Source organism: Elephantulus edwardii, unplaced genomic scaffold, assembly GCF_000299155.1.
Source record: "Elephantulus edwardii isolate Elephantulus edwardi_28Jun2011 unplaced genomic scaffold, EleEdw1.0 scaffold00078, whole genome shotgun sequence".
Taxonomy (NCBI): Eukaryota; Metazoa; Chordata; class Mammalia; order Macroscelidea; family Macroscelididae; genus Elephantulus; species Elephantulus edwardii.
Genome location: NW_006399828.1, coordinates 8,513,099 through 8,529,816, shown reverse-complemented (window position 1 = coordinate 8,529,816; position 16,718 = coordinate 8,513,099). Strand labels below are relative to the sequence as shown.

Below are 16,718 nucleotides of genomic sequence, written 5' to 3'. Positions count from 1 at the left end.
ACTTCTCAATGTTAGCACAATTTGTTGTGATCCACATAGTCAATCTTTGCATAGTCAATTAAACAGACATTTTTCTAGTATTCTTTGCATTCAGCCAAGGTCTGATATTAGCAGTGATGTCTCTAGTGCTACATCCTTTTCTAAACCAGCTAGTATTTCTAGTTGTTGTTGTTGTGGATTTTCTTTGGGTTGAGCACGACTCATAGCAACACTATGAACAAAAGGCCTGACGCCACTCTACAACTATCAACATTTATCAAAGCTGATAGAATTTCCAGAGGCAAGTTGTTTAGGAATTGGATGCCACCACTACGGCTAGTAAAAAAGTACAGACTTTGTAATAGAAATGAGGCTAGAGTTAGAATGATATAATTTTGTACAATCAATGATTCATTCATTGCAAATACATTTTATAATAAAAACAATGCAACTATACAAATGGAACTCACCTGACAGACTATACAAAATTAGACTGATTACATCTGTTCAATGAATCACTGGAGGGAAACAATATTAGTTGTGAAAACTAGGCCAGGTGCTAATTGTGGAGCGACTATCAACTACTCACGTCTGTTAGAACTGAATCTAATCCACTTTCTAGAGAACGTGCCTCTGAAAACTATGCACTTTGAGGAACAACTATAGTTATAGAAAGGCTCAGGTCTTTTGTTCACAGGGTTGCTATGAGTCAGGCTCGACTCAACGACAATCATCAACAACAAAGAAAATTGGAACAAATTCACAAGAACTAGAATTTGTCCTTGAGCTTATCCTTTCTGAATTTAGAAACCATTTCAAGAACAGAGTTGAGGCCTTGAACACTAGTGAAGACTAGACTAGCTATGGGAGGATATCAAGAATATTATCCAACAAGAGTACAAAGGTCATTACAGAGGAGGAAGGAAAAACCAAGATACATTATCAGAAGAGATTCTAAATATTGCACTAGGATTCCAAGGAATCAAATCAAAAGGAAATCATTGGAAATTTAAGGAGCTGAAAAGAAGATTTTAAGGGGTAGCTCCCCCAAACAAAGTATTCTAATGAAATGAGTCAGAAAATTTCAAGGGATGCACTCAGTATTTCACTAGCTGAAGAAACCAAAGAACAAATTCAGACCTCAAGAAGCAGATGCTGTGTGCAGAATATTGAATGATGCAGGGAGCACCAAAAGAAGATGGAGTACATGAAGTCACTGTACCAAAAAGAATAGGTTGACACAGAAGATTTTTATGAAACAACATACGATCAAAAGGCAATGGAAAGAGAAAATTCAAGATGCTCTGAGGGGGTTGGCCAAAAGTAAGGCCCCAAGGTAGATTATAACTTTCTTTATAGCTACATGGTCATAAAGCCTGGCCATGGGCCTATGAGAATAAAAATAAAAAGTCTCATTTTAGGGACAGTATTAATGACCGCTAAAGTGTTGGGAAGTGTGAAGATGGCACAGGATAGGACATGCTTCAGGCTGTTCATAGGGTCATGATGGATTGTACTCAATTCAGCAACACCTCAGAACAACATTAGTGACCTCAGACGCTATAAATGACGTGGAATGTCTTTGCCTCATAGCCTTGTCAGTCCACTGCCATTATAAAGCAAATTTTGTTCCACCTTACATTCCTAATTAAAAGCTCTAAATTTTACTCTTGCTTAAATATAATTCAATGATTTATTTTTACTGTTCACCTGCCACATATTTACCTTTTTGTTATAAATATAGCAAGTTATTTATCTGCTAAGAAGATACCTATACACACACAAGATATATTACTCCAAGACAGATTACATTCATAGATTATTTACATGCAATTTTTTCCCATTAATAACAATTGCTATCAAATCATGACCAAGTACAGCTTTTACTTTCTAAACATGATGAACTAATATGTTGGGCTCTACACACAACTTACTGTCTTGTGTTGAGGCAGAATTGACTCATAGCTGATCCTCCAATGGGTTTTCAGAGGCTGTAAAATTGCACTAGAGGAGATGAAACTCAAAGTTACTATGAGATTAGCATGGATTTCAAAAGTTGATGGCTAGTAATACCTCGTTAGCACTGCTGGTGGCCTAGTTTTAGGGAATTGTCCTGCTAACCTGAAGGTGGCACTTCTTTGGTCTTTTGCATCCATTAACCACTGGCTCCATCTGAGAAAGTTGGACAATCTTCTCCTATGCTATTTGAAGCCTCTGAAAACCCACTGGTGGATCAGCTATCTAAGGATCATTTCTGAGATATGTATGAGTTGAAGAAACCCATGAATATATGTCCACCCAGTTGTTGTTAGGTGCCGTTGAATCTAGTACAACTCATTGCAACCCTATGAACAAAAGATCTGAACCCTGTTCTATCCTGCACCATCCTCACAGTTTCTGGCACACAAAGAGCGCATTGCAGTAGTCACCATGTCAATTCGCCTAGTTGAGCGTCTTCCTCTCCTTCACCAGCCCTCCACCCTTTGAAGCATCATGTCCTTCTCCAAGGAATAGCATGCCCTAGCAACATATTCCAAGTATGTAAGGTTAAGCCTCATCATTCTGGGCTCCAAAGAGCACTCCAGCTTCACACTCTCCAAGACATTATCTGTTTGTTCTCTTGGCCGACCAAGGGATGTCAGTGCTCTTCTTCAACACCACAGCTCAAAGATCTCAGTTCTTTTCCTGTTATCCTTAATCACTGCACAGCTCTCAGATGTATAACATGTAATTGGAAAGATAATGGCCTGAATCAGAAGCACCTTAGTCCTCAAACTAACATGATTACTCCTCAATAAATTGGAGGAGTCCCTAACTTCAGATTTACCCAGTCCAACGTGTCTCTTAATTTTCTGACTGCTGGTTCCAAATGTATTAATTGTGGATTCAAGCAAGATGAAGCTGTTGATAGTTTCAATCTCCTCTCCATACATCATGACACTTCCTATTGATCCAATGCTAAGAATTTTTGTTTTCCTAACATCAAGATGCCATCCATAGATCTTCTGAAACAAGTGCTTCAAGTCTCCTCACTTTCAGCAAACAAGGTTGTGTCATCTGCACACTGCAGGTTATTGATGAGTCTCCCTTCAATCCTGATGCCACACTCTTCCTCATAGAGTCCAGACTCTCAGATATCTTGCTCAGCATATAGATTGAAGAAGCATATAGACTGAAGAAGCTGCTCTATGAGGAGCCAATCTAGTAGACCATTAGTATTAGTCCTTGACCCATGACAACTCATACACAGTGTGTCTCAATGTGCTTGAGTATTACAAAGATTATGAGAACGGTGCAGGATAGGTCAAAGTTCAGATATGCTTTTCCTAATGTCTCTATGAGTCATAATCAACTTGATAGTACCTAGCAACAACAACAATAATCCCATAACTTCCCAAATTATCTGGAGAAAGCAAGGAGAATTTTGAAACATTTTACCTTAATTTTCAAAAGCCAAAAGTTTAATAAATTGTATTTTGTCTGTTTAATCACTAATTGACGTTAAGTGACATCAGCCTTTCAAATGTACTGTACATGGAGCTTTTCTATCTGAAAAAAGATAAATTTGGGGGAGTGCATGCGCTCTATTAATATATTATTTTTTATTTCTGTCGCACTGTATTGGGTAAAAAGAAATGTAAATACTGTTTTTCTTCCCAAATATACCATGTATAAGCAATGTATCCCTGTAAAATTTTATTCATAAGTTTAAGTACCTGAAATTTGTTTTTAAAGTAATTTAAAAACATTGAAATATAATTTATTTATATATATGCATGTGTGTATATATATATATATATATGCACTAAAATATCAGCAATCTTAATAGCTATAAAAGTGTTCTCCATAAAATGAGAAAATAAAATATCTGCTTCTTTGTTTTGTGTTTAGGAATGCTTGTTGATTGAAAATTCAGTGGACTAATACTGCCATCAAGTGTTGAAATTCATCCTCTTCAAAATGCACAAAAAGAACACTAAGAGTGTAGTGCATTTTTTTTTTCAAGTTATCACCAAAATGTGTGACATTTTGTTGTTAACTTGGAAAGAAAAGGAATGGCATAAACTTATTTTGCTGCCATTGATATAGCACTTACTGAAATTTCAAAATCCCAATAATATCATTAAAATTCCCTAAGTGCAATTGGAACCAGTTAATGAACATTTTTCCCTATCAAATTTACTTGCTGTGTTCTAGTGAAATCTGTGACTTGCTTGTATTCAGTAAAACGTGAAGATGGAGGTAGAGTGAGAGGGTGAAGGAAATGGGAAAGATGCAGGTAAAAAGACAGGATAATGTTGGACAAGGTCCAATGGTGATTATTTGAAAAAATATAGTGCATGGGAATGATCATATGAAACATAATACAAATGAAGAAGTGTGAAATGCAATGTATAACAACTTTGTAAACAAACCAATATAAAACCAAAGCGAATAAAAAATTGTGGGAAGATGTTGAGATATTAATACTTCTTATTTATGCTCTATATAATTGCATATGTTATATGTTGTGTATTATAGAGTTGGAACCGACCTATAGATGACCATCTGGTGGATTTTCAAAGGCAATTGATCACAGGGGAGGAGATTACCCATACTTCTGCAGAGCTGATGGTGGCCTCAAACCATGTGCCTTTGGGATTCCAGTGCAGCTTCTTGCCACTAGGCCACCAGAACTCCCTGTATGTTGTATAGATTTAATTAAAGCCATATATATGCACATATAAATGTATAGACACACACACACATCTTGCTAGCATGTAGTTATTTGGTTTTTTTTTTAAATTAATTTCTTTTTCATTTCAATGAAGATCTACAGAGATTTTGGAATTCCATTCATTAATTGTTGCACTTTTCTCCCCGCCCCCGCCCCCCGTTTGCTCCTGTCCTTGAAAAGCAAAAGAAAAACTCTTTCATTGGTACACAATCCCCTCCTGCACACCCTCGAACCCCACCCCCACCCCAAATATAATCCACTATGCAAACCTCATTCCGTACTCTTATAATAAACATAATGTCCTAAAATATAATACTTTTAAACTATTCTCTCCCTCATAGACTTCAATGCAGTAAACATAATTTATCCAGTTTTCCTCAGTCTTACCCCCACCCCGATGTCAGCCTCATTCTCATGTAGTTGTTTTTAAGTGCCCTTGAGTCGTGGGTGACTCATAGCAACCCTAAGAACGAAAATCATCAACACTCGCGAGACTTTCATCCTTTCTCCAGGTTCATAGGTTTTCCAGAGGCAAGCTGTTTACAGAAGTGGGTGCCACTCATGCTACCAAGCTTGTTTTAATCGGGGAGCTCCACCAAACACTGTCTGCCATGGGTAACCATTACCACATTTGACACATTAGTGTCATGCACTGGAGTTATTCTCCTTGATAGATCTAGTAGCTTAGTAGTAAGGAGTTGCACTGTCAACCTGAAGGCGTGTGGTCCAAATCTACCAGCTGCTCTGTGTGAGAAAGATGGGCAATCTCCTCCTGTGCAATTTAATGTTTCTGGAAACCCACTGGAGGGTCAGCTAGGAGTCAGCTCCGACTTGATGTCACATACACCAACAAGCTTAATAACGGGAAGGGGTATGTTGAGGTCATTTATGGGGCAAAGGAGCCTCTGAGAATTGCCTTTGGTCTCTAGGACCCTAATTCTCCTGCAATGCCTGAAGGTGGCCTCCAATCAGCAGCAGAAGGAATCTGGGGCCCTCAGTCATGTGGCCACAACAAAACTCATTCCATCAATTACACACATGATCTTGGGAAGTGATTTTTCCTAACGTTAGCCTTCAGATAAGAACCCAATCTTGTTGATTCATTAATTGCAACATAGTGAGAGCCTTAGCAGAAGGACTCAATTAAATATTTGGAACTCCCCACACCTGAAAACAGATGACAAATTGTGTTGTGTTTTAAGTTACTACTAAGTTCTGGATAATATGTTACACAGAAATGAAAACTATTGTAACATGATAAGGCTGTTATATTTTTCATCTTAGGTCAGGATATTTAATTTTGTTAGATGTAGATAACTAAAGAAAAGAAAAACACATGAAAATACATCTTTAAAATTCCCTTATTTGAAGATATGAATATTCTATATGACACATAGAAGTGGTAAGTGGTAATCTTGAGTGATTTAGTAGTAGAAGAATTGATACTACCAACCTATGGAAAGAGTTAAAAATATGCACTATAACTCATTGATTCTTCTAAGTAGACAGCATAAATAACAATTGTTGTTAGGTGCCACTGAATTGAGTATGACTCATAGAGACCTTATGAACAACAGATCTGAACTCTGTCCTATCCTGTGCCATTTTTACAATCTGTGACATACTTGAGCTCATTGCTGCAGTCAGTGTGTCAATCCATCTGGTTAAGGGTCTTCCTCTCCTAGGCAGTCTGTCTCCAAGGAATAGACTGTCTTAGCAACATGCCTAAAGTATGAGAGATAAAGCGTCACCATTCTTCTTTTCAAGAGGCACCCTGGCTGCACCTTCTCCACACATATCTATTTGTTCTTTTGACGGTCCATGGGATATTCAGTACTCCAACACCACAGCTCAAAAGGACAATGCTGAGTTTATGTCACTCCATTACTGTAATTGAGTTGCAACTGACTCAACTCATTTTCTCTTGGGTTTCTGTAGCTATAAACTGCTCGGGAGATTCTCCATCTTGTTTTTTTTTTCTTTTATCATGCATTCCAAGCACCAGAGAAGCTTGTTTTCTGAGTTAGCAAGTATAACTGCCTGCAGACCAGTCACCAAAGCTCCCATAACTCATCTTGTTGTTATGTGTTGATTGAGTAGGACTGACTCATAGCTCTAATCAATTTTCAGAGACTACTAGGGATATTATAGCTAATGTTAGATGGACCTTGGCAGAAAGCAGAGAATATCAGAAGAATGCCTATCTGTGCTTCATTGACTATGCAAAGGCTTTTGACTGTGTGGATCACAGCAAGCTATGGCTGACTCTGAGAAGAATGGGAATCCCAGAATATTTGATTGTGCTAATGCAAAACCTGTTCTTGGACCAAGAGGCAGTCGTTAGAACAGATCAGGGAGACACTGGATGGTTCAAAATCAAGAAAGAGGTCCGTCAGGGATGTATTTTGTCTCCATACCTTTTCAATCTGTATGCAGAACAGATCATCTGAGACACTGGGCTATACGAGGAGGAATGTGGCATCAGGATTGGTGGAAGAATCATCAACAACCTGCGTTATGCAGATGACACAACCCTGCTTGCTGAAACTAAGGAGGACCAGAAGCGCTTGCTGCAGAAGGTCAAGGACTGCAGTCTTCAATATGGATTGAAGCTCAACATCAAGAAAACAGATTCTCACCACTGGGCCAACTGGCAGCATCAAGATGGATGGTGAAGAGATTGAGATAGTTAAGAGTTTTAGTTTACTTGGCTCCACAGTCAACATTCTTGGTAACAGAAGCCAGGAAATCAGGAGACGAATTGCATTGGGAAATTCAGCTGTAAGGGGCCTCTCAAGAGTACTGAAGTGCAACGACGTCAGGCTGGAGACTAAGTGCGCCTTATCCAGGCTATAGTCTTTGCAGTTACGTGCTATGCATCAGAGAGTTGGACAGTGAATAGGGATGATAGAGAGAGAATTGATGCCTTTGAGTTGTGGTGTGGAGAAGAGTGTTGAATATACCATGGACTGCTAGGAGAACAAACAGGTTTGTCCTGGAGAGGGTGAAGCCAGAATGTTCCCTGGAGTCAAGGATTCTGAAGCTTCATCTGACATACTTCGGGCATGTTGCAAGGAGGAACTGGTCCTTGGAGAGGGATATCATGTTTGGGAGAGTGGAGGGACGGTGCAGGAGAGGCAGTCCCTCAATGAGATGGATCAATTCTGTGAGTGGAGTGGTGGGAATGAATGTGTTTGAGACAGCGAGGTTGGCAAAGGATAAAACGGCGTTTAGGGCTCTTGTACATAGGGTCACTATGAGTCACAAATGACTAGATGGCACGTAACAACAACAATAACATATTTTACCAGAGGAGATTGTGCATCTTTCTCCTGTGAAACAACTGTATTTGAACCGGTTGGCTTTCTGATGGTGGCTTAAATCCTTACCACCAAGCCACCACAGCTCCCTTCATTTCTCTTAGTAGGGATAATAAATGTAAAAGACACATAAATGTGAAATTTATCAAATACTGCTCAATAATAGAAATGCCATGAGTGGATGACTTTAAGAAATTGAAATCTATTCTCACAGTTTGTTGTTGTTACGGGCTGTCATGTGTATGACCACATAATGGGTCATAATACAAATCATTGTGATGTGACCCCATGCACAGCCAACCTGAACTCTGCCCTACCTGGTGCCATCCTCATCATCTCTGAAACAATCAAGCCCATTGCTGAAGTCACCACATCAGTCTTTCTCATTGGGGGTCTTCCTATCCTTTCTTTGCATTCATCTTTCCAAGCATAATGTCCCTTTCCAAGGAAGAACCTTGCCCATCTACATGTCCAAACTAGGAAAGATGAAGCCTTGCCATCTTTGCCTCCCAAGGAGCACTCTGGCTGCATTTTCCCCCTAAGACATATCTGTATGTTCTCTCAGCAGTCTGTGGGATATTCAGTACTCTTCCTCAGCACACAACTCAAAAGTATAAATGCTTCTTTTGTCCAGCTCGCTAGTGCATAGCATGGCCTGCATTAGGTGCATCTTGGTTTCCAACTGACATAACTGTTCTTTAGCATTCTGCAGAGGTCCTTGATAGTGGACTTGCCCAGTACAATACACCTCCTGATTTTCTGACTGCTAGTACCATGGGTGTTGAGTGGCATCCACTACCTAAACAACATGCCTTTGGAAACTCTATGAACTTTGATAAGTGACAATAGTTACAGAAAGTTCAGGCCTTTTGTTCATAGGGTTGCTATGAGTTGTGCTAGACTTAATGTTTTAGGATACTAAAATTCCAAACAAGATGTTAAGTACAGAGGAAAGCTTTCTATCTCTTAATTTTTTCCCTTATTTTCTTTTAATTTTAATTGAGAGAAAGTTTACAAATCACACTGGGTATTCATCATTCACAGACATTTTACTCATAAAATTAAATATAACTGATTAATGACAATGCATAAATGCACTGTTTAGGGAGCCCTGGTGGTTAAATGGTAAATATCTGTACTGTGAACCCAAAGGTAGGTATTTCATATTCACCAGTGCTCTGGGGAAGAAAGATGGGACATCTCCAAAGTGATTTACAGCCTCTGAAAAGCTACTAGAGGGTTACCTCTGAGTAGGTTCCAACTCAAGGGCATATAACTTCATCAATCTACTCCTAATTCCCTCTGCTATTCCTTTTCCATTTATTGTTGCCAGATGATCCCCCTGTGATTAATCATCCTTCAGGTCCAGAGCTTTTCTTGTTACAGAGGACATGTTCTACCTCCTGCTCTTTGTTCCTGATCATAGGAGGTCCTTTCTCTCTGCTTTCTTCTCTCTTCTTTCTCCTTTCTCTTGTAAAATAAGTGATTTAGGCCACACGCCAAAGAAATTCCCCTCATATCAGGTAAGAGATGAGACTTAAGTTGGGGGATACCATCTCACTCTAATCCCCTTACAGCTGATAGGCTGACCAGATCAAGTTACATCATGGGAATTGTGACTTCATTGCATTAACCTCCAAGTGGCATAATTGCATACCCGCCAAACCAAGGAGAAGCAGGGAGCAATCAAGTTGACATGGATTTTGGAGGGACAAGATCCAATCCATGATGATGTCTCTCACCAGGTAAAATGTTTATAAAAGCAATATTACTTAGGCATCAAAAAAGTGTCCTTAATGATCAGTAAAATGTTGTATGCTGTTGAGTCAGAACTAATAGCTGACTCTCCAGTGGGTTTTCAGAGGCAGTAAATCACACAGGAGGACACTGCCCATCCTTCTCCCACAGGGCAGCTGGTGGATTCAAACTGTGTGCCTTTGAGATCGCAGCACAACTTCTTAGGACACCAAATGAAGTGGTTGTTGTTATGTGCCGTTGAGTCTAGTATGAGTCTTACTGACTCTATGGCCAAAATATCTAATCTCTGTCCTATCCTGTGCCTTCTTCACACTTCCTGACATATTAGAGCTCATTGCGGCAGTCACTGTGTCAATCCACCTGGCTGAGAGTCTTCGTCTTCTTCAACAATCCCCTACCTTTCCGAGCATCATGACCCTCTCCAAGAAATAGCCTTTCCTAGTAACATGCCCAAAGTATGTGGGGGAAAGCCTCACCACCCTTGCCTCCAAAGAACACTCTGGCTGTACCCTCTCCAAGATGTGTTTTGTTCTTTTGGCTGTCCATGGGATGTTCAGTGTTCTTCCCCATCACCACAGCTCAAAGGCATCAATTGCTCTTCTGTCATCCCTATTCATTGTCCAGCTCTCAAATGTGTAACAAATGATCAGAAAGACTATGGCCAGAATCAGACAAATGTTATTTCAGGCCACCAGGTGAGTTAATCATTATTCTAAAACCAAGAAGAAACTGTTGAGACTTTCTCTACAGTGATGAGGTTATTTCAAAAGCTTTTGCCATCAAAATGCCTGTACCTTCTGCCACATAAGTCCTGAGAAAAAGAAGCCTAGTCTATCACCATTCTATTTTGACATAGCAGAACCAAACGCAGAGCAGGAAGAAGGTAACAGCCAGATATGACTCCACATCTAAAATCACGAAAGGAGATACCTATAGCTTAAAGTGTCAGTACTATGTGCTTTGAGTCAAGCGGTCTTGTCTTCAGCAAACCCCAGAGCACATGAAACTGAATGAAGCCTGTGAAATTTACATGTACCAAGTGGCTGAAGTCCTGGTCCAAGAATACCCACACTGGTCTCAATTTTCAACTAGGCATGAATAAATGACTTTTGCAAGCTTTGGGGACATTTTGCCTCTTTGTACAGACTTGGGCTCCCAACAGGAAGCATCTCTTTTTGCAAAATCCCTCTCACCATAGGAAAGTAACAAGAGTTTATTGTAGAAAAGCTGTCTCTAGGATTAAACCTGCTAGGACTTCCTTGATATTTCTACAACATGGAACAAGGAAAGGACACAGGAGGGCCTACCTATATGTGTCAGTTGCAGAGTTAGGTATCTTTACATATGCTGTATTGTATTTTTAAAAGATCCTTAGTTTGTTGTAATGATGAGAGTTAACAGTTGAGTGTTTTCTGTATTCCTTTGCTTATAAAATTTTTACAATGGATTGTTATTTTATGCTGTCCAATAGATTCCAAGTCTGAGCAAATCTACGGAATGGGACTATCCCCACAGAGTTCCCAAGGATATAGTGGTTGAAGAATTCAACTGTTCATGGAAAGGTTATAAGTTCTAATCCGCTAGCTGCTCTACATGAGAAAGACAATGAAGTCAGCTTCCTAAAGGTTTCCAACCATGAGGCGGTCCTACTCTGTCCTATAGGGCCACTATGAGTCTCAATCAACTTGATGACATTGGGTTTGGCTACTTTTTTTCTCTTTCCTTTTTTTTTAATATTTGTGGAAGCAGACTGATAAATCTTCCTCACCTTGAACAGCTGATAGATATGGTTTGAACAGTCAAGACCTCTGGGTTGGCAACTGAGCTAATCTTATCCACTGCAGCTGCCAGTGGTTAAGCTATGGAGGAGGGACATAATGTGATGGAGGCTCATAGAGGTTAACTATGAGTGTAAGTCAAACTATGCCTACCTATTATTATTTCTATTTTTAAATGATGATAATATAAGGGCTCCCAGTGGATATGGGCAGTGAAGATACAGAAAAAAATCATGGATTATTTGTACTCTCAAGAACAAACTTGTGGTATATATCTTGGTTATAACATTATAACATGCCTACGGACAGGAACTTATTCACAGCTGAGAGTCCAGCGAGGTTTGTTGTTGTTATGTGCTGTCAAGACGAGTATACTAATAGCAATCCTAGAAACAAAAGACTTGAACCCTGTTCTATCCTGTGCCATCCTCACACTTCCAGACACACAAGATCCCATTGTAGCAGTCACCATGTCAATCCACCTCGCTGAGGGTCTTCCTCTCTTTTGCCGACCCTCCACCCTTCCAAGCATCACCTCCTAGCAACATGCCCAAAGTATGTAAGGCAAAGCCTCATCATACTTGCCTTCAAAGAGCACTCCAGCTCTACCCTCTCCAAGACATAATCTGTTCTCTTGTTCTTAGAGGCTATACATCATATGGGTGGAGATTTCTCATCTTTCTCCTTCAGAGTAGCTGGTGGATTAGATTTGCCTGTCTTTGAGTCAGCATTGCAACTCCTTACCCACAGATGACCATAGCTCCCACCAATACTTATATTGTTCATTTGATTGGCAGGTAGTGTTGTTGTTATATGTGTCAAGCTGCCTGCGACTCATAGCAACCCTATGTATAACAGCTCTGAATCCTGTTCTATCCTGAGCCATTCTCACTAATTGTGACACACCAACATCCATTGTCTCAGTCACTGTATCCATCCATCTCATCTGGGATCTTTCTCTCTAGTGCTGTCTCTCCACCCTTCCAAACATGACGTCCGTCTCCAACATCTAGTTTCTTCTGGCCATGTGCCCAAAGTATATGAGATGGACCTTCAAAATTCTAGCCTCCAAGGAGGAAACTTGGTTTCATCCTCTCCAAGATTGAATTATTTGTTTTCTTGGCATATTCATCGTAGGGTTAAGACTCTTCTCCAGCAGCGAAATTCAAAGCCATCAGTTCTTCTTCTGCCATTCTTAGTCATTGCCCAACTCTCTGAAACATAACAAGCAATTGTGAAGACAATGGCCTGGATTAGGTGCACCTTAGTCTCTAGACTGATATCGTTGTTTTTCAGTACTCTGGAGAGGTCCCTGACAGCAGATTTTCCCAGTGCAATCTGTGATTTCCTGACTGCTGGTGTTAAGAGTGCTTTTTGTGGAGCCAAGCAAGCTGTAATTGCTAAAAACCTCAATCTCTTCCCCATCTATCAGGGCCCTGCCAATTAGCCCAATGGTGATATATTAGCATGGGATAATAGTTTGCCAAGTGCTTCCCATATGCATCTCATTTACTCATCTATAAGACCTCTGCTTACAGTGGGGGCAGTACAGAAAAGTCCATAAAAATTAGGATTTTGTTCAAGCAGGTATACTTTTAGATGCTAATTCTGAATTTTATTAGTCCCATCCACATCTTAGGGCAAATTATCTTCCCAATTTCCAGATCTGTGTAGTGGCAGTAACTAGATCACAGAACACTGGGAAAGAGTGCTTGCCAGGCGCCCATAGGTGTGCCATAAGCAGTACTCATTCCCCATCCCTGTGTTATTTATATTTAACTGCAATTCCTAGAAGATAAAACAGGGTCCTGGGTCATCATATTAAGGAATGAAGCCTAGGTTTTTCAACTCTAGAAGCTTTTTTATATTTAGTCAAGTCATTTAAGGGTGTAAGACGTCAATACCCAAGTCCGTCTCCCCAACATTATTGGTTTAGTTAAAGGACATTCTCTTCAAGCTAGCCAGTTGTCGTGCTACTTCGAGTCCGAACCGACCCACAGTTGACCCTCTAGAAGGTTTTCAGAGGCAGTAAATTGCACAGGAGGACACTGCTCATCTTTCTCCTTCAAAGCAGCTGCCGATTTCGAACTTGGTACCTTTGGAATTGCAGCGCAGCTTTTTACTACTAGGCTATTCAGTCTAGTAAATTTCAAAGAAGCAGGCTCAAGCGTTGCCCGAGTTGAGCAGCGTCAACTCCCCTATTTCGCCCCTTTAAAACCTGTGTCACAAGGCTCCTAAGAACATTCACCAGCTCTCGGTTCTGGGCAGAACCACGCCTCCAGACAGATGCGGAATGACCTCTACGCCCATTGGCTGTTGCCCAAGGCAACCAAAGACGCGGTGGGCACGCAGGTCCCCAGCCGGTATTTAAAGGCCCTGAGAGTGGCCGCACCACCTCAGGCCAGCTAGGACGGCCAAGGTGAAGCACCTGGGTTAAGAGGGAGCCCCAAGGTAACGCGCAACCCCTGCCTCCCTAGTCCCCAGCCCGTGCCTCCGCAGAGGCGGGGGTGAGTGGGATCTGGGAGCGGGTCTCACTGCGTGTCGCCCATCAGTACCTTCCCCCACCATCCTTACCTAGCCCCACACACATCCATTCCACCTGGGCACAACCCAGGTGCGAAAGACAGCAGATTTCGGCCAAAGAGCAGTGAAGAGAAGGGCTACCTGGGGGGGAAAAAAAAAAAAAAAGAGGGTGATCCTGGCCTCAGGCGCGTGGCGCTGTGAAGAGACACGGTGACCCAAGCTCTCCAGACCACCTGATCTGGCCCAACTTGACCGCAGCTTCTAGAACATCACTGTTCAGACCTCTCAGGCCTCTCCGATCCATGACCCAGACTCTGGACCAAAGGGAGGACCCTCTTAACCTGGGTGGCGGCTTCACATCCTCAGCCCCAGTACGCACCAGGTATTCATGTCACCAAAGGCGTCATAGCGCCCCGATTTACAAAAGGAGGCACCGCTATGCCCCCAAAGCCGTGTATGAGCCCCCCAGGAAGCACCCTAAGCAACAACAGGGCCCGGGCCATTGGTTCCAACCACCTCTATGTCCCTACTGGACTGTGTATTCCCACTGGGGGCGCTGGGGCGGGCGGTGGCACCCGCCCCCAGCCGCCTGCTGGAGTGCTCCAGGACAGGTGCAAATGATCCGGGTGTACGGACTGCACCCCCTCTGCCTTTGTTGCTGTTCTTGTTGGGGAGGCCCCCAGACTCCAGCCTGGGCAAGGCCCTATGGCCGGAAGAGGCGCTGGGGTCGCAGGAGCCGCGGCCTGCGCCGCTTCCCTCGCCGCTCCTTCCCGAGGAACCCGCCGGTGGATCTGCGCATGCTCCTGCGTCCGGTCAACCTGTACGGGTGGCGGGCGCCTGGCATGCGAGCGCCGCGGAACACCACGCAGTTCATCATGAACCAGATCTACGAGGACATGCGGCAGCAGGAGAAGCTGGAGCGTCAGCAGGCGGCGCTGCGGGCGCAGCAGGCTCCGGCTCCGGGCGAGGCCTTCCCGGAGGCCGGCTCGGGAGACGATGCTCCGCCCAGCGGCTGCGAGGAAGACGCGGAGCTGCAGGAAATTTTAAACAGCTTCATGCAGGAGCATTCTGTGGTCTTCAGTCCGGCCCCTCAGGCGCAAACCCAGTGTCCCGCCTCGCAGCAGGTGGCAGAAGAGGAAGCAAAGAGGAATGCGAGAGAGGAAGAGTGTGAGGAGGAGAGCGAGGAGGAGGATGAAGAGGAGGAGGGCCAGGATGGAGAGGGTGAAGAAGACGAGGATGAGGATGGAGAGGGTGAAGAGGAGGAGGAGGAGGATGGAGAGGGTGAAGAGGTGGTCGGAGAAACTAACTATGAGAAAGAGGAACTGGAGGAAGAAAAGGCAGAGGAGAAGAGAGGAGACAAAGAGGATGTGCAGAGAGAGGAAGAGAACCATTTGCCTTTATCCACCCTGGTTGGTTCTGAAGAAGAGAGAGAGAACTTTATAGGCTGCAATTATTTCAGTCCCAAAGACATTAATTTTGAAGTGTCACAGGAAGCTCTCTTCATGGTGCAGGACATCAACTTTTAGATATCCAGAAAGGGACTGAGAAATGGGATGGAATTAATTTACGGAGAGAAAAATTGATTAGCCATTTATTAAAAACAGATTCAAAAGTGAATTCCATTAATAAACAAACGTAAACTTCTTTGGCCATTATAAAATATTTTAACATTGGTGTGTTTTGTGTATACCTGTAGATGGTGGAAGGGTTTTTATTTTAATTCAAATGTAATTGAAAATTATTAAAGGCCAACTATTTTACTACGACTATTTCACTCTTGAGATAATTTTTCACTCGCCGAGGGTTTTAATTTTCTGGAAGTGTTGAAAAGGGATTCTTTCGTAGTCAAAACATAACTGCTTATTGAGCTTGGAACCAATAATTTGTCAAGTTTTTAAACAACACATTCTCCTGTGTTCTAGACATGATAACTGAAGCCATTTTAAATTTTTTAAAGAGAAATACATTTTTTTTTTCTGGTAGAGTTTGCACCATCAGATTTCTTTCTTTTTTTCTTTTTTGAGGGTTGTGTTTTGATAACCCATTTGCAGTCTCCTGTGGCATTTCTCATTCATATTCCTTGTTCCACAGCGCTATGGATTTTCCTCAGAAGAACATGAAGTTGCTTCTGTGGAACTGGTTATCTGCCATGGCCTCAACATTCCATAAGCCATGCATGGAGAGGATTCCCATGGTCAGAAGTCAACTTGTACATCTAGTTGAGATCCAAGGTAACTGCAGACAATGGAACACTGCTTTGCCTTTGAAGCCCCGTTCCTAGATATATTCCTTGTCAAAAGTTCAAAGGAATAATAAAAATAGATTATTTTCTGCAGGATGGATTTCTTTTTAATAAGAAAAGATTGGCCTTCTGAGGATGTAATACGTTTTTTATGCGTCTCCTAGTTTGTCTCCTTCTAAAGAAGGATGGGGAAAAAAGGTGTCAGCCTATGTAAGCTGGTTTTTTTTTTTTATTTTCATAAAAGTAAAATATTTAAACATTTATCCATGGAAAATACATCAGTCAAGAATAATATCTTTGGTACCATAATTTCTGCAAGTGAGGCATTTCTACTTTCTAGGAATTTGTCTCATAATTTGAAAAATGTTTTATACATAGCATAAACCTGAAATACCTCTATA

At 41.7% G+C, this 16,718-nt stretch overlaps 1 protein-coding gene across 1 annotated transcript; it reads left to right on the top strand.

Annotated features, from left to right (window-relative positions):
- The first annotated feature begins 14,377 nt into the window (after positions 1-14,377).
- On the top strand, positions 14,378-15,601 carry CCER1 (coiled-coil glutamate-rich protein 1). Its single transcript, XM_006889528.1, has one exon. It carries the CDS (start codon positions 14,378-14,380, stop codon positions 15,599-15,601), a length of 1,224 nt encoding a protein of 407 aa, XP_006889590.1.
- Positions 15,602-16,718: the final 1,117 nt, after the last annotated feature.

Excerpts from the sequence above, each read along its gene's own strand:
- CCER1 (XM_006889528.1), top strand. The coding sequence starts at position 14,378 with ATGACCCAGACTCTGGACCAAAGGGAGGACCCTCTTAACCTGGGTGGC.